The sequence below is a fragment of the Haemorhous mexicanus genome, chromosome 1 (genome assembly GCF_027477595.1).
Source record: "Haemorhous mexicanus isolate bHaeMex1 chromosome 1, bHaeMex1.pri, whole genome shotgun sequence".
In the NCBI taxonomy this organism is placed as follows: Eukaryota; Metazoa; Chordata; class Aves; order Passeriformes; family Fringillidae; genus Haemorhous; species Haemorhous mexicanus.
In genome coordinates, this window is record NC_082341.1 from 120,702,033 (window position 1) to 120,722,472 (window position 20,440).

General features: G+C 38.0%; 1 protein-coding gene across 3 annotated transcripts in view; it reads right to left on the reverse strand.

The window, feature by feature from the left end:
- Positions 1–352: 352 nt before the first annotated feature.
- TOX (thymocyte selection associated high mobility group box) overlaps positions 353–20,440 on the reverse strand; it is a 216,228-nt gene continuing 196,140 nt past the window's right edge. For all 3 annotated transcript variants that reach the window (XM_059861034.1, XM_059861038.1, XM_059861031.1), the window contains 3 exons: positions 12,734–13,120; positions 3,654–3,805; positions 353–1,785 (listed from right to left, as the gene is read on the reverse strand). In XM_059861034.1, the coding sequence (XP_059717017.1) occupies positions 1,749–1,785; positions 3,654–3,805; positions 12,734–13,120 (576 nt within the window). In that variant the 3' untranslated portion in view covers positions 353–1,748. The remainder of the gene's footprint in view (positions 1,786–3,653; positions 3,806–12,733; positions 13,121–20,440) is intronic.

The following is a 20,440-nucleotide window of genomic DNA, read 5'->3' on the forward strand; positions in this document are numbered from 1 at the left end:
TTCAGAAGCAAGCATGCCTTTGTTTCTGTTTTGTTTTATAAAGAAAAACCAATGGCATTGCCAAATGTGTATTCTATCTGAATTGCTTCCTTTATTTCACACAGAAAATACAAATCAGTGGTAGTGTCCATTAATGGGACAGGCATCTGGGACAAAATCATCCAGAAATATATTTTCAGAGCTATCCCTGACCGCAAACATTGACAAAATACCTTTTTCTGGATATTTTTATGCCTTTCCCTGTGGCTGCTGAACTTACCTTTCATTTTAGGATATATTTCTGATATTCTCCCTAAAATTCTGCAGGACCTTTGCATATATAATAAAATGGCTGAAGCATATTTGGTAATAATTCTTTTGGTAATATGTTTATTCCACTTGACAAATTAACAAAATATGATGATGTTTCAAGAAGCAGTGTTATGCAGTTTTATTCAGTTAGTTTTGTTGGTTCAAGTCTTAGTTTTGGGCAACTTCCTCCTACAATGCTTTAAAAAGGGAATTACTTAAAATACCTTTTTTTTATTTTCCATAATAACCAAAGAAATAGAGAAATAATTCTTGGTTACCTTCATTTTCTGGCATTAAAGCAGGTTTGTTGTTATATTTGTCACCGTAAAAACTAAATAAAGTATTCACATCATCAGTTGTGAACAATTTGTGCCAGCAAAAGTTAAAGCGTCAAAGAAACCTCTTTAAAATGCTAACAAATTTACTTACAAACACCTATATTTATTATTTCATAAATAGGCGCAACAGGTTCCATAAAAAAGATTAAATACAGACACAGTATGAAGAAACAATAATACATAGCCATATGTAGAGGTTATAATTTAGCTGTCTCCAATCTGTTTCTGCATCTAATAAAATATCAGGTAAGCATTTGGCAGTTTTATACATAAAAGGACTTAAATGACGTTTACTAACCAGTACACATAAAGTGATTTTCTTTAAAAAAAAAGCATTTTTTTAGGCAGTACAAAATAAATGTGTTTGCTCTTTATCAACATTAGTTTTTTCTCCTAAGTTTTTTGTATTTATTTCATGAGACAAAGCCAATATTTTTAATTAATATAATTTGGGACTACTTTACTTTTTTTCTCCAAATACTTTGAAAATATAGACTATCAGTCAGTTGTTTAAAAATGAAGTAAAAATATGAATGTTTGCCAATTTTACCCTTATTGTGAAATCAATAAACTGGAATGAGCCAGTTTCAATTACAATTAGCTACAAAAACATTCACATTTTATACTCTAGGAGAGTGTAACATAGATGCTATTTACAAACTTGCTATGACTGCTACATCAAGCCATTTAAAAAGTCTTTAGTAGTTTCATATAAACACCCATTATGAAAAACCAATGGAAAATCCAGGACTTTTATCCGAGACATCTACAGTTGCTAAGGCAGTTACTACCGCAGCACTTCACAGCAAAAACCAACATAAAATCTGAATGGTCCAAGTTTCCTTCAGGGAAGAAGAAAAGCAATGTCCGTTATAGGATCTCAGGGAAGGGGTGGAAAGGAGAAAGAAAGAGAAAAAACGGGGGAAAAAACAAAGAAAAGGAAAGAAGCAAGACTATTTTTTCCAGAGTGGGTGACCCACAAGCTCAAATAGTCCTAAGTGCTTAGCAACTTGTATTTTCTAATAAAATGCAGAACTGCCCTGACTGCATAAAGCAATCCATGATGAAAAGACTTCCCTGCATTCCTCAGTGAAAGGAAAGGAGAGGTGTTTCAGATTTTCAGGTAAGGTAGAGTGCTTTGTCCCTCTGCATGCCCCTGTTCAAAGAGAAAAAGAACAAATGTGACTTTTTTTTTTTTAATATTTGAAAAATTTTTAGTTCTATTCTTCAAGAAAAAAAAAAGATCAGCCCCACAACCCCACTGCATGTCATTAATTCCAAGCATATCACTGAAGTACAGCTGCATTGCCATGGTAATAATAAGAAAAAGTCATAGTGGCTTATAGCAACCTGGAGACCACATCTGTCTTTTAAACTGCACAAGACTGGGACATGGGTTTGAGCACTGGTTTGGGGTAACCTGCACTAGTGGGCTGGTGACACTGACTAGCAAAAACTGCCTGGAGCTCCAGACTTAGCAGAGGTCTTGGAATGATGCTCCATTAGCGCCCTGTAAGAAGCAGCCAGTTTCCTTAGAGGCAGGAGAGCTTCATTGCATGAACACGGCTGTCAGCCAGTAATTGAGCCTCTGGCATATTTGATTTACTGGTACAGGTATATAGCCAAAACGTGCTGGATTGGCAGGTTCAGGTAAGCATTTGCAAGGGGACAGCAGAAGCTTAGCAAAGATAGTTTAAGTTCACATGGATTTACAAAGTCTTATTGACATAGAGTGGACTATCTACAGGCATATGTGCTCAGAGAAAGCTGCTGGGGATGGGAAGTTACACCCACAGCACACCTGGAGAGCACTTCTGAGAACAATGACACATTGTTTTGTTCCAGAAGAGACCAGGAATCAAATCCACAGGTGGCCATGGCTTGTTTGACAGAGGACAGTCTATTCAGAGCTCAGTGTAAGTGGTTGTAAAAGTCTGTGGGCTGGATAGACTTCAACTAGGGCCTGCAGCACATCTTGATATGGTGGTAGAGCACAAGTGACACTGTTCTTCTGAACAAGTGGGCAAGTCATGGGGCAACAGTGATAGGTATGGGAAAGAATGATGCTGCTGTTCAGACTCACTAAAGTCTGCCTCAGTGTCAGCAGGTTGTAGCAAAAAATAAAAGTTGTTATTCTGAATTAGTAGCCAGAAAAATTATTTTTATTCAGTTCTAATTTGAGTTCCATAAGGCAAGTGAAATTTTTGGTTTAAGTAAATGTAATGGATGAAACTGGTCTTTAGTTCGGCTTTCAGTTCATTTGTCTGGGCTAGATTTGGCACTTTGGGAGCAACCAAGAGCTTTTATCTGCCATTGCCTTGGTTATTCAGGCTATGTCAAGGGGAGGTCAGGCTGGTGGGCATGTTCACAAGGCACATCATCTATAATTTAAAACTGAAAAGATACCTTCTGTTCAGTCTTAAATGTTTTCAGGCAGTTCGTTGCACAGTAACACGGCTCCACAAGAACCATGCTGCCAGAAATTGAAGGTTCAAAGGGGTTACTAACCTTATATTGAGGACATAGGGCTCCTACAGCTATGGTATTTTTTGTTCTGGTTACAATCATATGTTCTTCATACCATTCTCTCCCATATATCTTGTATCCCATGTATCAGCCCTACTTCTCACTGATGTGGTTTTTCATGACCCAAGCTACCTATTCTCTGACCCACACTAGAAAATAGTTCACATCATTTGCCTCTCATTGATACACAGTGATCTTAAAAATTCTTTCTTACTCCTTCTCCCTAAGATTTCAGTTCTGATCTTCTATGGAATACAAGTTCTCTGATACCTAGAAAGTGTATGTGCTATGATAAGGAGACAACAATGTCTAATAGATGTATGTATTGAATAATTGCTCTCCCACAGCAGACTAACTGCTGAATAAATACAGCGCCATCACAGATACACTTCAGAAACCCTGTAGGGAAACAGGCAGCAGTGCTGTTCCCAAGTTCTCTATCATACACTTGTGTCATGAATGTTGCTCAACACAAGGTGGCATTCACTGGCTGCTTACCCATTACTGCAGTAGTCATTATTCCAGTCCACGGTCTGTGCTGGAGGATTTCTGCACCCTGAACGAACATACTCCATTGCTTGGGTAACAACTTGTGCAGCTGTTGATGTTGGATTGATGATATTCTGATAATCAGGCTGAAGAGTAAACCCCTAGAGGAGAAAACAAGTACATTACAAAGAATGAAAAAGAGTAACAGGTTGGGTGCCTTAAAAAGTAAAAACGCAGACTGTACTGTGCAATGGTAGAGAATACTTCTTTTCCAGGTGAGATTTTGGTTATAAAACCTAAAATAGGCCAAAATGTGGAGGTGCTTTCTGAGTTTTAAAATCTTTCTTTGGTTTGAGAAATGAAACACTGCCAAAGCGTTGTTGGCTGTTACACAGTCACAGGATGGAACTAAAGGAGACAGAGCAGAAACAATTCAAAACCAAGAGAACAACTCAATCAGCACCGGGACAAAAAGGTCTGTTTGCTCCTTAGAGCTTCCATTTAGATTAAACGTAAGCATACACACTCGTCACTAATTCCCAGAATATGCAACAGAATCTTTTTGAAGGATGTAGGCAGCAGGTGGCTGACTGTTTTATTAGACTACACCTATTCACGTATTGTTCTCAAAACCCTTTTTCTTCATTCAGTCACAAAGGGACCATCTGCTGCTTCTTTTATTTGCACTTCTCTCTCAACTAAACGGAAATTCAACCAAAGGTTTTTAACAGTTGTTGGACTAATGTAGTGAAAGTAGCACAGAATAACTTGCTTTTGAAACCAAGGAGATGAGAAAAAAAGTGGAAGTTACAAAGAGACATCTAACCTGCTCCCTGAATTTTCTGTCATATGAAAAGTCATAATCATTTTTAGCTCTTTTGATATCTTCTGATGTTTAAATATTGAGTTTAAAACCCAGGAGAACAACTGAAATTTCAAGGCTAGTATATCTGGTTCACCCTGTACATCGTGTTCCTGTAAAGTAGGAAGAGCTGTACTGGGTAAAATATGGGAATGTTGTATTAAAGCAATCGATGTCTACTGAAAAAATCCAGACCAAACTCCTTTCTGGGGCAAGGGCATACAATTCCCACTGAAGTTAACTCTATGAATAGCTCCTAAATCAGAAATGGAATTTGCACCAAGATGCCTAGTTTGGAAACTCACTCCCTCCACCCAAAGCTCACAGACAGAATAGATAGAATCAACTCTCATAGATTTTTGTTAATTCAGTGCTAGTGCATTGTGTGTGATTGCTTTTCCTACACAGCCATCATAGGACAGGAATTTTGTGGACAGAGGTTTTTTTCTGCAGGCTTAAGAAGGCAGCCACCCCACCCTTTGTCAAGATAAATGAATATTCTCAGCTTTCACTTGGCCCCTTCATCCACAGAAATTACCTTCCTTCAAATGGAACGTCACTTCATTCTTCTCATCTCTCTTCCTTGGCTATTCCCTGAGGTCCTGCAGGTGTTTTGCCCCACCTCTCATGTGCACTGCCACCTAGCTCCACTCATCCTGATCATGGGTTTTAGTCTAGACCATAAATGACTGCAATTTTATTTCTTAATCTTTTCCCTATGGAGAATACCCTGAGTAACACTTCAGTACCTTAAACACTCTTGGAAACCTCACTTTGTCCCTGTTGACTCCAAGAAACAGACCCTTCATAGTGAGCAAGTTCACAGCTGAATTCTGCATCCAGTTGCCAAGTTACTTATATACTGCCCTGTTAATGAGATGAAATAAAACCTTCCCATGGTGGGTTTTACACCCATGGGGACTGTAACCCCCATGCTCATGCACTGCCTTTTCACCAGGTTCTAAACTTGTGCAGCGAGCTGCAGAGACAACCCCCATACCTGCAACAGATCCAAAGGAAACGGTAATTGAGCAGATTTCCCAATGACTTTAATTGGAGTTTTGTGAAATTAGAAGGCAGAAAATTTGGGTTTGTATACCATCTTCATCATTTTTATATAAAACACAACCATAAGGCCTTTTTAATTTAGTTGCAAGAGGAAACCAACCACAGAAACACATCCTACCCCCAGGCACTCAGATTTACCTTTGGTAGCAAATCCCCTGATCTATCATATATACAAGAAAAACACTATATAGGGACAGTAGCCAGCAGCAAAGCATACAAGTGAGCAGGCACAGAACCTCAAGTACTCATAAAATCATAGAATGGTTTGGGTTGGAAGGGACCTTAAAGACCACCTGATGGGCAGGGACACCTTCCACTAAACCAGGTTGCTCATAGGTCCATCCAACCTGGCCTTGAACACCTCCAGGGAGAGGGAGCAACCACAAACTCTCTGGACAATACTCATGCAGAAAGGAGACAGTTCCTCCAAATCTGAGGAAGAGACCACCAGTACAATATCCATTCAATTTCTTTTGGAATTAGGATAAATAAATAGCTTGGGTGTCAGAAAACAGTCCTGGGTTTTAACTCAGGAACTGAGTGCGGATCCATTCTCATATTTTTTCAGGTTTACTGTGTGACCACAGCCAAATTGCTTTGGCTCTCTTCCAGCAAAGCACGTGTGCACGTGTGTTTAGACTGAACTGGTACCTCTCATGTTAAGGTTGGGGCTGCAGAGCCAAATTTAATTCTTCTACCTGCAAAATAAGGCATAACAACGCTTTCATCTTGTACCTGACAAGTTCTATTTAGTTTACAGCTGCCTGGGATTGGGCTCTGTTTCTTAGGGCACACTCAGGTGCTAAATGCTAACATGGTGCAGAGGTATCTGTGCCAGGCTCCAGTCCTGGAAGGGTCTCAGTGGTCCCTCTGGGGGGTCGAGGGATACCAGAATACCTGCACTGTAGGTGATGGAAAGCATGCTTGTTAAAGCCAAATCATTTAAGCAACCTCAACTCAGTACGAAGGACTGATAAAGTATGCTACTGTTTAAGATGTAAACAAAAATTACTTCTGCTTTTTCATCAACAGAAAAAGCTCTGAAAATATAGATCTGTACAACAGAGGGAAACAGCCTTGTATCAGGCTTGTGGTAAATATTTGGGTATTATTTATGTAAGCTCTTAACAAACAATGATGAAATAAAAAGTGCTCAGAAAATGAGTGCTTCGAGCTCTAATTAAACAATGCTGTATGTTTTTGCATTGTAATGCTCAAGAGAAAATCACCAACTGTTTTGCAACATGCCTAGAATTTTAAATTTCATTTTCTTGTCCCAGATTGAAATAAAAATAGAGAACTTGATAAAGATTAATTTGATGTCAGGAGGGACATTTGCTCTTTAATTAGATTTCTGTAGCCCTAGCAGTTTCGTTGTGCCACTGTAGCAAGTCCTAAAAAGCCTGCAGCAGAACTAAAGAGTGATCCTCATCTCCACACTTTACTAGGAACTAATTTCATTTCCTGCCTGTCTGGAGAGGTATTTTCAACAGGCATCAATGTTTTTGTCTTCACAACTGATTTATTCATCAATCTCAATGTGATATTTTAAACCTTTAAATTACATCCAAATCCTAAAGCATCTGTTTATTACACAAGGAAATTGAAAATCTGTCTGTGTGATATCATACAAAGATTTTTCCTTAAGGTTATAAAGGAAGTTGACAGATATTAATGATTTTTTTTTCTCTTGACCTCATTCGAAGACAAAGCTTAACAAAAAAGAAGAAGAAATCTGGACAAATACAGCAGGTTCTTGAGTTTGCTGTATATAAAATATATACCAGAAAAAATGAGGGTATTATTTTTGGCAGGCTATGCAATCTTGCTGTATACATTTATTTTCTAAAGGAAAAGAAATACCTAAAAGTAGACTGAAATGAGTTATTTTTTTTAAAAAAAAGTGACATACATTAATCTTCCGGTGCTTTGTTATGCATAGGTACTTGCAGCCATGGCTACTAGACATTAAGAATCTAGTTTTGCTTCTTCTACCTGTGAACTGAAGTGGGACAGAGTTGGACATGGGACTCACCATCCTATGCAATGCTTGGGTGTAGGATTTCGAGCAGGGAAGGTGATGCTTCCAGTCGGGTAACTTAAAAGGGCTCCTTAACAAGATCTGGGTGCATTAAGGAGGGAGTGAATCCTCAGTCTCATCACTCTTCACACCAAAAAGCACAGTGAACAGGCTGGGTAGAGGTGTATGCTCAGAAAGAGGCACAAATGTCCATGTGAGTAGAAAAAGGAAAGAATGACCTTGCAAGTGAAAACAGGCTGCAGCTTCAGCTGCTGTTTCAGCCTGAACTTTGGAGAAATTGTGCTGATTTGAATGACAAGGGTTAATAATCAGATCAGCTAAGGCCAACTGAGTAAAAATTAAACATCATGTCAAACCTAAGAAACAGACTGGAGAGAGACAATTCTGTATCAGTCAAAAAATTTTACAGTGATAAGACACTCATATGAGCATTTAATGAAAGAAAAATCACACTCTTCAAATCTACTGTGAATCTACCTATGTGTCAAAGGTGGATAAAAGAAAAACTGGCAGAGTGGGTTTTGACTTTGAAAAGAAAAACTTTAACACAGCTCCTGTTAATGATATTTAAGAAAAATATAATTAATTTCAGAATTAGACGTTAATAAAAATCAGGATCTAATTTTTAACTAAGTATGAGAATAGAGGTTATGGTAATTTTTCTATATTTTAAAGGATTATCACTGTAAACAAGCATCCCAAAGGTCTACAGTAGTGACCTTTTTAAAATTTATTCATAAACTGTTGGAACAGAAGGGAAAACAGACAAAATAATCTACTTCCAGGAACTTACAATTTAGATAACTCAAAACAGAGATTGTTTAAAAGAAATTTAAAAATAATTACTAATACTAGGCATATGACCAAAATTCTCATACCAAAATTTTACATTTCTTTTCAGAACAATTTGGATGCATTGCATCAGCTGAATAGTCCACAGAGTTAATTGATTTTAAAAATAACAGAAATTGTGCAGTCACTGAGCACTTTTGGCTACCAACACTTCTGATTTTTCTGATGTTCTGTAGTTTTTGTGGATCCTCAAAGGAGATTGCCCTTCTCCAGCTGGCAGTCACTCTGGATTTGGCAGCTGCACACGTGCAGGCAAGGAGTGCTGGATATGGAGAAGGACATGCTGTTCCCTGTAGAGCTGATGAAGATCAGCTCATTGTCCTGGAAGCAGTGGGAACAGAACTCTCTCCTCATGGGCACTTCTTAGCAGACCCTCCTCAAAGTTTGCACAGAAGAGTTTGTGAATTTCATGCACAATGTTTTTTGGAGAACTGTGTTCCTGCCTGCCAGGACTGAAATCTGGATCTCTTTGTGGTTTTTGTTGGAGCTGGCAGTCCTTCAGACATTCTACAAGATGGCCTTTGATATGAAACTGTCCTCCTTTTCCTGGAGAAAATGACTGACCAAATGTCACAGAGCCAGAGTTCAAGCAGGGGATATGCTGAGACCAAGGATTTGCAGAGCTTGCTACTGCAGAGTGTCACACTGGTGAGCCATGAGCTATTTCAACGAGGGATATTTGGAAAAAAAGGGACAAGAAAAGAAAAACAAAGAGAAAAAAAAGAAAAAAAAGAAAAAAAAAACCAAAAAAAAACCCCAAAAAACCCCAAGACGAATAGAAAAAAAAGAGAACCCACAATTGATAATTTCTACTTCTAACATGCCTCCAGCACAGTCTGCAATGAAGGTGCCCAGCCAGGTGAGCCAACACCTGCAGTAGAAAACTGCTCTGCTGGGAAGCTGTTGGCAGACTTACTCTTCTCTTGCCTATTAAGCTCCATGCTGCAGTGTGACATGACAAAATTTGCCTCTTTTTTTTTCTTATAGTGTATTAGTCTATTTATTATGAGTAGTGCTGAGGCTTCCAAAAAGGAAAATTACTCCTGTTGCAAGTCACTCCCTAGGGAGTGGCATGTTAACTAGTTTCTGTTCTTGCTGCCTTCATGGAGTCTTTGGAAAGGTTTATGGCGGCCATACCTAAGCAGGGAGGAACTAAAACAACTTGAGGGAAGAGGAAGTGAAAAAAAGTTGTTTTAAAAGCAACTATTGCTCTGCTTTCTCAGAATTCATATTCTTCAATTCTTCTTAGCTGTCTTTTTATGTAGGAGAGTGTTCTACACAGTGTTGTTTGAAACTGAACATCACATCCAGACCTCCCCTTCCCTCCTCACCACAGGCCAGACAGACAGTGTGGTGCCTCCTCTTTCTCCTTACTGCTGAGCTGCTGGGAGAGCTCCATTTTTCTTCCACTACATCTTTTCCTCTTTAACAAGCTCTGTGATCAGCAGAGTGTTTGCTCTATTTCAACCAGAAGGGAGAGCAGAGTCCTTTGACAATTGAGTCAGAGAGAGGCCCTTACTTTTAGGTGGTAATCTCTTGACTTTTTGCTATTTGCTTCCTGGTGACCAACCTGTCTTCTATGTTCTAACACAGTAGGAAATCCTGGTGTTTTGTTTTCTATAATTTCTTGACTAAAAAGGGTCATAGCTAAGAAACTGAGCAGGATACTACTGTTCTGTTCTGTTCTGTTCTGTTCTGTTCTGTTCTGTCATGGCAAATCATGATATTGTCAGTACAACTCTAGCCCTATAATGCAATATATATTTTGCAATATTTAAACTCAATTCACAAACTCTATAAGCTGTTGTATGTTAAAAAAAAACAAAACAAACAAATATTCCAAAGTGAAATGACATAGATTTTACAGGGCCCAAAATCTGCATGACTGTAAAGCAAAAGCAGGAGTGTAAGAAATACAAATTGGCTTGTAGATATCACACAGTGATTAAAGAGACATGTAGGTGAAGCATGGCAGTGAAGCATTTCAACAAGTAACAAGCACCTTGAGTGAAACAGAAATATCACATTAAAAGCATCAGTTTTTCTGACTAAGGAAATATGAGTTGGTAAAAAGCATTTGACCTAAAATTTTGTGAGTTTAACAGGAGCACAGAGGTACAGCATTTTTACTTAACTGTAATTGTCCTTAGTTAAAAAAAAAAAAAGACTCAGCATGATAAAGGTCTACATTCTGACTTCTAGAGACCTGTTTTCTATAACCAAGTGTCCTGTATTTTTTCTTAAGCTAGAAACAAGTCAGCTGTGTGCCATATATCTCACAGATGACTGAAAGTACTTTCAAACCATGGATGCCCACACCTTATGCTACAAGCTTGCAACTTGGCAAAATAAAACATTAGCAGATTCATACTACATTACCTTTTCTTTGGTGGAGAGTTTAGAGTAATGCTTGAGTGTTTATTCATAGAAAAATGATAGTTTATCTATAAATATGTAAGTATCTAACATCTGCATGACATCTTTTGCTATCCCCAACTCTACTATTAATTCACTAAATAGAGACAGATTTTCAAATCTATTCAGTAAATTATGCCTAACAATTCTGGAAAAGACATAAGGAGTTCTGCATTGGACAGCTAATACCCAAGTGACACTGAAGCTGGCAAACAATCTGAACTTGGAAGACTGAGTCGCTGTGCAATAAAAACTCATTGAAATACAGCTATAGGATCTCAACAGGTGGCTGTCACAGATGTAATTCCTCAGGTTTGGTAAATGAACCAGAGAATTGCTTTGTCTCTCACTGCTCTGAGACTTCAGGTTCAACCAGGATTCCTCTGGGCTTAGGATCTCCAGACAGACCCTCCTGGCTCACCTGCCAAGGACTTCCTCTAGCTAATTCCAGCTACCCAGGCCTGGGGTCAGCTCCTGAGTTTCTCTGAGACTTGAGCATGGCTCTCCTGGAACAGTCTCACTAACTGCAGGAAAACCTCCATGAATACATGACTCTACATATGTGTGGCCATCAGTCCAGTCTGTTGAGTCTGTTTTCTCTGATAGTGAAAAATTGACTGAATTAGGAAAAAGACGTGAACACAAGTTTTCTTTCCTGATTATCCAAATCACTCTTGAGACTAAGATTAAAGTCTCTGAATAAATCCAAATCATCCTGAGTATATCTTGATTTATCTCCTGAACAACTAAGTTTATCAGTCCAAATTGCTTTCAACATTTTGGGTTTTTTCTGCTTTGGAAAATTTCTTCCCCTGTTAAATTGTTCTGGCAAGAAGCTATGGTTTGTGTTCAAGTATTCCCAACTCTAAAGACCAATCTTGAAATGAAATGTTTCTGGCTTGGAAAGCAAATGCAAATGCCTTGTTAGCAAAGGTGAATTTTTAGAGAAATTTAGGACATGGAGCAAGTTCATGACTATGTATTATCAGCCAGTACTGACAACTTTTGTATATGCAAATTTTGTAGATTCTTGCAATTCCATTCAAAAAATTTTCATTTTAATGCCACTTTCCAAAGCAAGATATTATTATTGATAGTCAGATCTCATACAATACAAAAGGAAATTTTCTCTCATGCAATCAACAGTTTATCTGCTCTCTTTGTATTCCTCTGTAATCCTGGAAGGCACAATACCATGGATGGTCTGCATTAACTCAGAAATCGTAGGAAATGTATTGAGAATCAACTATCTAAAACATTCAGAGTAGGGGAAAAAAAAAAAACCCAAACAAAAAAGCCCCATGCTGGGATGGTGGACACAGTCCATTTATTTCCAGTAAAAAGAAGGTATATCTATTTTAGCAAAATGAAGCTGTGAATGTGGAGTAATGTAACACACCCATGTTCACTTAATCTAGCATGCTCAGTGCAACCCAGGCTGCTTTACGTTTCCTCTGACAGCTCCACATCACAGTCAGCACAAGGATAATGGCATAAGCTACAATCATATTTTTTCTAGACATGCCTGCCTTTTGTTTGCAAAGTGTGACTCCTGAAAGCTTTGCATTTCACTGTTTCAGGGCAGTCACAGATTTGTAGACGGATCTGTGGACAGTGATGGACATTGTTGCTAGCACAAACACTTCCACTGCAGTTTTCCATCATCTAGTTAAACTCGTTCATTTGTTCTTGCCCTTGGAACACTAAGCCTATACTACCATGGTTTTGGAACCTGCAAAACTAAAGCTAACCTAAATATCTCTCACTATGCCAGCTTCTGGATGACTCCCCTCCCGAAGCCCTCCCCAAAAATCAAATAATTCCCCAGAGAACTGAAAAGCCCCAACTTACTTGCTGCATTGTAGGTGAGTGTAAAGCAGACTGGACCTGCATTGGTAGCTGGTTTCCCATGGACTGCTGCATTGGGATCGGCTGGTGCTGCTGGATGTTGAGATGCTGGTGCAGAGGGGGGCTAATCTGAAGGGGTGGAGGAGGGGACACAGCCATGTTTGCTATGGAAACAGTCACTGGCATCTGGTTGTTGGGCTTGGGTGCTATGTTCCTGGGGATATTGGCATGCATGGCGGTGATGTGAGGATTCATTCCTGGTTGTTGGTGGTAGTGGGAGCTGAGGTACAGTGCAGAGTGAGCCTGGGCAGGCCCATGAAACACTGACTGCTTTGAATTCATCAGCTGAGGTTGTGGGGAGGCTTTAACATCAACAGGTTCGCTGTAGCTCTGTTGGGGAAAAGAAAAATCAGAAAATACTTAGAAGTTGTCAAATATGGCTGTTCTACCCCCTGAAGTCTAAAAGTGCCACACCATAGACAAACATTTATCTGGACCATCAAATTTTCCTTGAAATGGAGTTTGGTTATTACTCTAGAAAAATAATTAATCCCTTTTCACCTTGCACTTTTGCCTTCAATATTGTAAAAAAAAAAAAAAAAAAAGTAATTTAGGTCCTTCATTTCCTAGTCTAGCCTGGCATTTTCTTTATCCAAACTTGGAACTGCCATCACTGATCTAATATCTTACACAACCAAGGCAACCAATCCTGACACATTTTTCACATAAGCAGTCACTATTATTGTCCTCAGATTTCACGGCCTAGTTGAAAGGAGAATTAGGAGGGTGTGTTACAGAAAAACTCTGTAGTGATTTTTGACATGCCTTGTTTTTCCATCTGCAAACCATGGATAAGATTTTCAAGGTCTTTTACCATATATATTGATATTGCTAATAGTTATTTATCAGTTAGTTAACATGATGAAGAGGCTAAACCCCATCCTCGGCTGTTCTGCTGCATGGAACAAATATGGTAGCTGCTGTGCCAATGCCTTTATTTTGAAATATTTTGTGTTGGAATGTTATCCATGCCATCAAACATATTACATAGGCCATGCATTAAGAGAAATAGGAATACTCTGAATAATTTCTCTTTCAGCAAAACATGCTTTATTAATCCAAAAATTCTGTTTAAAACTTATAGCTATGTAAATGTTAGCCTGTACTAGATATAGGGAAGTTATCTTTAGTCTAAAGCTAGAAGAATACTACATAGAATATGAGAAACTGCAGTTTTCAGACTGTTGTGATTTCTTAAAGTTACTAATAATAAAACTTCTCCATTAATGAATATGAATTATAATAATAATTTTTTGTTCTAATATTTATAACTTGCTAAATTTGGTTAAATTCAATTTACTCAATTGTTTTTGTAGATATCTGGAGTGCTAACTGTGTGCTCAAAAAAATGAGAAAAAAAAAGAATTAACTCACATATGCTTATAGGTGGGAATCATAATTTGAAGTTAAATCATACTGGGATTGATAGTCAGTGAAAGGTGAAACATGCTGGAAAAAAAATGGCAAAAACGTCCCTCTGGAGAAAGTCACTTTGTCAAAACAAGGCTTAAAGAGGAATACAAGCCCTTATTCTGTGATCTCCATGTCATGTTTGCTCAGTTTACAAGTCAGAGTAAGTTTCATGTTACTCTCAGCACTCCAGGGTCAGTGAAGTCTATTTGTATTCCTTTTGAAGGATGCACCATCACCAACAATCCGTTGACATGAGCGTTGCTGAAATTGCTTCATTATATGCGATGATGAAGATGAGAATGATAACTTCCCTCTCCCTATGTGTAACTGCAGTTCCATTAGCAAAAAGCCCCTTGTTTTCTCCAGTAAATGAAGGAAAATTAAATGAATATGAAAAAATTAATGCAAATCTCGGTCTCTGTGGATCTGCCTAGCTCTGCTCGCATGTGGGTGTACACGTGTGCAATATATATTATGTTCATGTTTCCAGGATTCAGATGCAGACATAAAAACCTGAAAGTAGCTGAAAAATCTGCCATTATTTGGATATTATTTTTTAAACACTGAATTAATGTTCATGAAAACATGGGAAGAATTTCCCCCCCTTTCCTCAGTTATATTTTTAGAACACTCCTGAGTGTAGAAGCAATGACTGGCAGGTTTGCTGAAATTTCAGCAATTCAGAAGGTTTGTTAATTAGCAGCATGGTCAGGACTCCTCTTGGGTGTCCCATGCTTATTAGACATTAGAGAAGGTGCAGGCTGTGTTCTTTCTTGAGAGACTTGGAAGTTTTACTGAGAGCACAGTCCCCTCATGGAAACAGGAGGGGGACTGTGCTTGTCTTTCCATGATGTAGCTGGCAGGCTCTCTGTGGTCCAAGCAGGGATAATTGCTCCTGAAGTGTCTAAGGGCAGATTGGCTAAACTAATCCTCCTGGAGAGGTGAATGCTGCAAAAAGCCTTTGCTGACATACTGATACACACTTCTATTTCATTTTTAACTACAAAGATGCTGCCATTCACCCCTTTAACAAAGAAACAGGGAACCAATCTAATTGCTGGACAATTCTGAGTTCACACATAAGTGGTGGATGCATGGCCCACACTGAAAAAATTACAGACATATAGATAGTATAATTTGATACTTTAAAGGCTGAATTATGTTAAGAGGAATTGCAGAGTCTTTGGTCAGAGATGAGTAACACTTATAACACCTCTGAGAAGAGCTCTGCAAAGTGATCAAAAGGGAGAGTTTCAGTTGTCTCAAGCTATGAATCAGCTTTCTATATGTTTCACCACCTCTTGAGCCAGTAAAAAGCACAACAGTTCAGTTTAAGACCAAGTATTTTGCTGTAACTTAGGATGTTTTAAGTCATATGTGATCTGAAACCAAACTGTCCAATATCAGTGGAAAACACATCAATATTATCAGTTACTGGAATCTTGATAAATGAACCCATTAAATGCCATTCTCCAGCATACTGCACTTTCAGCTTTCTTCTGCAGCTAGGTCAGAAACACATACTTTGTAAGTATTGCTAGACCGAATAAAATAGGTGATATCAAGTATTTCAGCTTTGTGATATCACTCTGCTGTGAAACAGAACAAGAAGCATGTACGACACATAGGTCACACTATGATTTTGGGCCCAATTGCTGCTTTCACAGACTAGAATGGGCATTGCACTGGCCCAGTGCAGTATCAGACAGTCTTAGACAAGGACTTTTATAATGGGTAAAAATTGGAATTAAGAAAGAATGGGTTTGACTGTCCAATAAGGGCTTTAAATGCACAGTTACATTCCCTACTTTGCAGGTTGGATTTATGCCAATATTCTCCTGACTTATCCAAGGAGAAGAGCATACAACTTAAAAAGCTCTCCCAAACCTCTAATTGATCTTCCCCAAACCAAAACAGACAATTTACATCACTTATTGATAGGATAAAGTTCTAGGACAAAATTCAGATATATGCAGTGGAGACCAAAACTACAAATCCATATACACAGGCCACCAAACACTGGAGCCTAGCAAATCCTAAAAAGTCTTCTACTAGGAATGTAGCGAGGACATCTTCCATGACAACTAGCTGGAGAATGGTGGTGTACACCGACCACTAGAGGGTGACAGAATATTACATTTAGTTAATGGCAGGTGGTGGTATTTTACACATCCATTAGTGAACATACACTAGAGTGACAAATTAGTTTTTCATAACAGTCCGTTATGCTCTTTGAGTGGCTTATACTTGTTCTGGAGAACAAGTTGAAGCCTTACTGTAAATCTTAACATTCTTCATAGTCTAGGAGAAGGATTTCCTATGGACCTCTCTCTCCTTCTAACACCTAATACTATCATCTAAATTAAATTTTAAAAAAAACTAAACTCAAAAGGTGAAGACAAGGCAATGGATGGTACAGAGAAAGTATGACTACCCTTTAGGCACAACAGAAATCCCCTTCCCATCCCCTCCCCCCAAAAGAATCTGTTGTTTTACTGAAACACAAAGAAAAAAGGGAAGAAGATTTTGAAATCCCAACAGAAAGATAATGAAAGTAGAAGAGATATAGGAAAAGGGACAGAAAAAAATAAGTACTACTGTAATTCTGATGATAACAAGTATAATTATATTCACTAAAATTACTGGTGGTGCATGACCTTTGGTCCACAAAATTATTTTATTTGTATAATATTTTCAAGGTAGTGTGTGATGATGCAGATGAGTGCTATTCTTAACAGAAAGCATTCAGTGTAGATAATTTTGCACAAAGTTTAGAAAGTGGTGAATCAAGTTCTTCCCCATGATTTTCACCAAACTCATTACTTCCCTTCCAATTTCGTGCAAATAGCACTTTCCCATGCACCTTTATTCCCCTACTGTGTGCCAAAACTCCTTATGCTTTATTGCCAAATTAAAGAATTAAATTAGGAATACGGGGTTAGGCATTGCTCACTTTGTTGTGCTATTCTTTCCTGAAGGGAACTGCCCTGGGACTAGTGGTCATTCTTATCACACTGCACTCAGGCACAGGGAGTGTGTCTGTTCCTTAGAGAAAAGCAACATTGGGATTTCTGTCAGCCCATTCAACTCACTCCTGTGGTTGAGAAATTATTTTTGGTAAAGACATCCTGCTCAATTTAGCTGTGTTATTTAAAAAAAAAAAAAAAAAGCCTAGATGATGCCATTTTGGCATCTCCACAGCTCCCTTTGGGATATAATTTGAAAACTTTGAAACACTTTGAAAACTCACACTTTAAACTCTCACCTATGTATCTGTGTAACCAAACAGCTCTTGAAACCTACACATGGGTATTGGTTCTCTTTCTAAACTGTGTGTGCCTTCTGGCTACTGTTGGAGATTGTAATCCCATTTCTGTTGGAACATAAACATCCATGTGGTTGAAAGTAAAGCAAGGACATGTTTTAACAAGGCAGTACTCTAAGGGCCTGATTCTTAGACTACTGAATTTAAAGGAAAATGTATTATTAATTCAAACAGAATTTGGATCACAGCCCAACACTGTTACCGTTACTTAAGTATTAATGTCTGGATGTCCATTTTATTTTTCATGAAAACCAGGTAGGATCTGACTAATAGAGGCTGAGAATCATTCCCAGTTGATGATCACTACTTTTGACCTCTGAACCATAAGAAGCAAGCCTAGAATGTACAAGTGCCTATACTTATTTCCATTGTTAACATGTTAATGCAGTTTTTTGTTAGAAATGTTGCCAATAAGTAGGACTGCATAGATGTAGTCACAGATGATGTATATGGATATCTTCAACTTACATAATTTATACATTCATATCCAGAATTCTTTTCTACCATAGAATAATATGTGGGAATTAAATAGATTTTTACAATAATTTCACTCTACTATGCAGTGCTCAACTAATATTGCTTCTTGCAATGTGAAACTAAAAAGTTAGTGTTGTCTCAAAGAAACCAGAGATGTTCTATTTGCAGAGAAAAAAGGGTTTTTTTCTTGTTCTATTGATTTCAGAAACTTAAAGATCAAAGCCTTTCAGTTGGAGCAATATAATTTCAGTTGTTTACAGATGAGATATTATCAAAATTCTTCTTTATTAATAACACCAATTAAGCTCTCCTTTGTAGTAAAATACTCAGTAAATACATTCAGAGCATTCAGTAAATGTTCTTGGTACTACTGATGTGTCCTTTAAATATATGCTGAGAGACCTCCTCAAGGGCAAAGTGAGCCTTATGGCCAATATGCAAACAACACAGTGTAAGCAGCTTTACTTGTGGGCAAACACAATATATTCCAAATTCAGAATTATTTTTTTTTTTTTAACAAAGCCATAATGGCGTGACATAGTTCTATTTTAAATGAGAAACAGGTGTTTCTCTTTAAATAAGAAATGGAGGTCTGGCCTCCTCTCTCTACAGACTGGAACCTGCACTATGTGAGGATTTCAAAACCTGGAAAAGAGCTAAACCTAATTCAGATTTTGCATGAATATGTACCATGAACCTACGTGGTTGCCACACTGTCCCTTTCCATGACAGTGCCATGCTCACCCCTGTCCTGGTGCCTGGTGTCTGTCCTTGAGCCATGCTAAGGAATTCAACAATCTTCAGACTCTGTGACCAGAATGAAGGTTACATTCAGGAAACAGCAGTGATTATGTCAGCTGGTACCAGGATGGTCCAGGCTGTGCAGGCTGTGATCAAACTTAGGCAGGCCTGACTCAGCTTAAAAATGAGTTATCTCCAGTACTGTGACATTAAAGAAGCAGATAGAAGGAAATTGGCTGCATATTTATGCAGCTCCTACAAAGCTTACCTAAGCTTATGTTTGCATCTGCTGTCTTTGCTGTCTCTTTGGTGGAAAGAGCATCTTGAATTGTTTATTCCTTCTCTCAGCTTTTCTGTGTTCACATAATCCTGTCTGTTTGTAACATTTTTGACATTTTAGGTGACTTCCAACCCCAAGCCTGTCCTTGAGAAGAATCCCTTTTCCTAGCCTGCGTGGGCTCAGCCATTTTATTAATACCCCTGTGAAGATGCTTATAAGAGAATGACTTCTCTCCAGCACTGCTTTCTCTTCCTGCTTAGCTCTTTAACTCCTGCAGAGATCCCTTTGATTTAACTCTATCCACTCCAGTGGATAACTCACTTGCATATTTGCAGCGCAGATGCCTTCCTACCTAAGTCACAAGAGGATCTTATCAAATGACATTTCCTATTTTGTTAATTCCAGTCACCTATTGCAATAACAACATCTGGGACCCCAGAGAGTTCAGAAAGCTTTTTGACACATTCTTGATGTTTCAGAAACAAAGGAGTAAGCCATGGGTTGTCATCTATAATTAGTCAAGGTGGCTCAGAAGAACATCTTCAAATCTAAATATACATTTTGTCATCATCTGCAGGGGATTGTCATGGATTCATTTAGGATATGTAAGTAAAAATGGATGTTTTATGAATGTAACTGGGGTACATGTGATAAAGGATATGCAACTTTAATTTGATACAAGTGTTTTAATTCCCCAAATGGAAGCACTAGGCTAATAGTGAAATCTAGTTTTATTAATTCACTTCAAAAACAAACACAGTTCCTCTTCAAATCAAAATCTGGCTTCTATCAAGATCAAGACATTTCTGCCACTTTTTGGCAGAAATTATGTGAGAGCATCTCTCAGTTTTTGCACTGCTGAATGTAAAGCATCACAGGATTTAGCCTCAATTCAAATTCATGGCACTAACTTAAATATAATTCACTCTTTATTTTCAGCTGCAGTAGATCATTGGTTTCCTTGCTGGACAAAAAAATAAAGTTTGGACTTGTGTTAGGATTAGACAATTCTTTTATAAACACACATTTACTTAGCAGATACTCTGATACATCACATATTTGCACATAAAGGATTTAATTTATGATTTTTTGAAAATTTCTGACTACATCATAATAATTCCAGAAATAATGAAAGAATGAGGTATCACAGAAACAAGAAGTACCTGCTTTGGAGGCTTTTCATTCTAGTTTTTCTATCTAGTAATTCTAATGGAAAAAAGTAAAACTTTATGTATATGTCATCACTCTGGGACTGGTTTTTTTGCTTTAAGAGAAATACTGCCATATGCCTTGTAGCACTTGTAGCTACCAAGAAAAAAAAATCATGCATCAAACAGAACTGTATTTTTTATTTATTCTTTCTCTGATGCTTTCATTGAGAATAGCCTAACTGGTTCATGAAATTCCAAAAGCA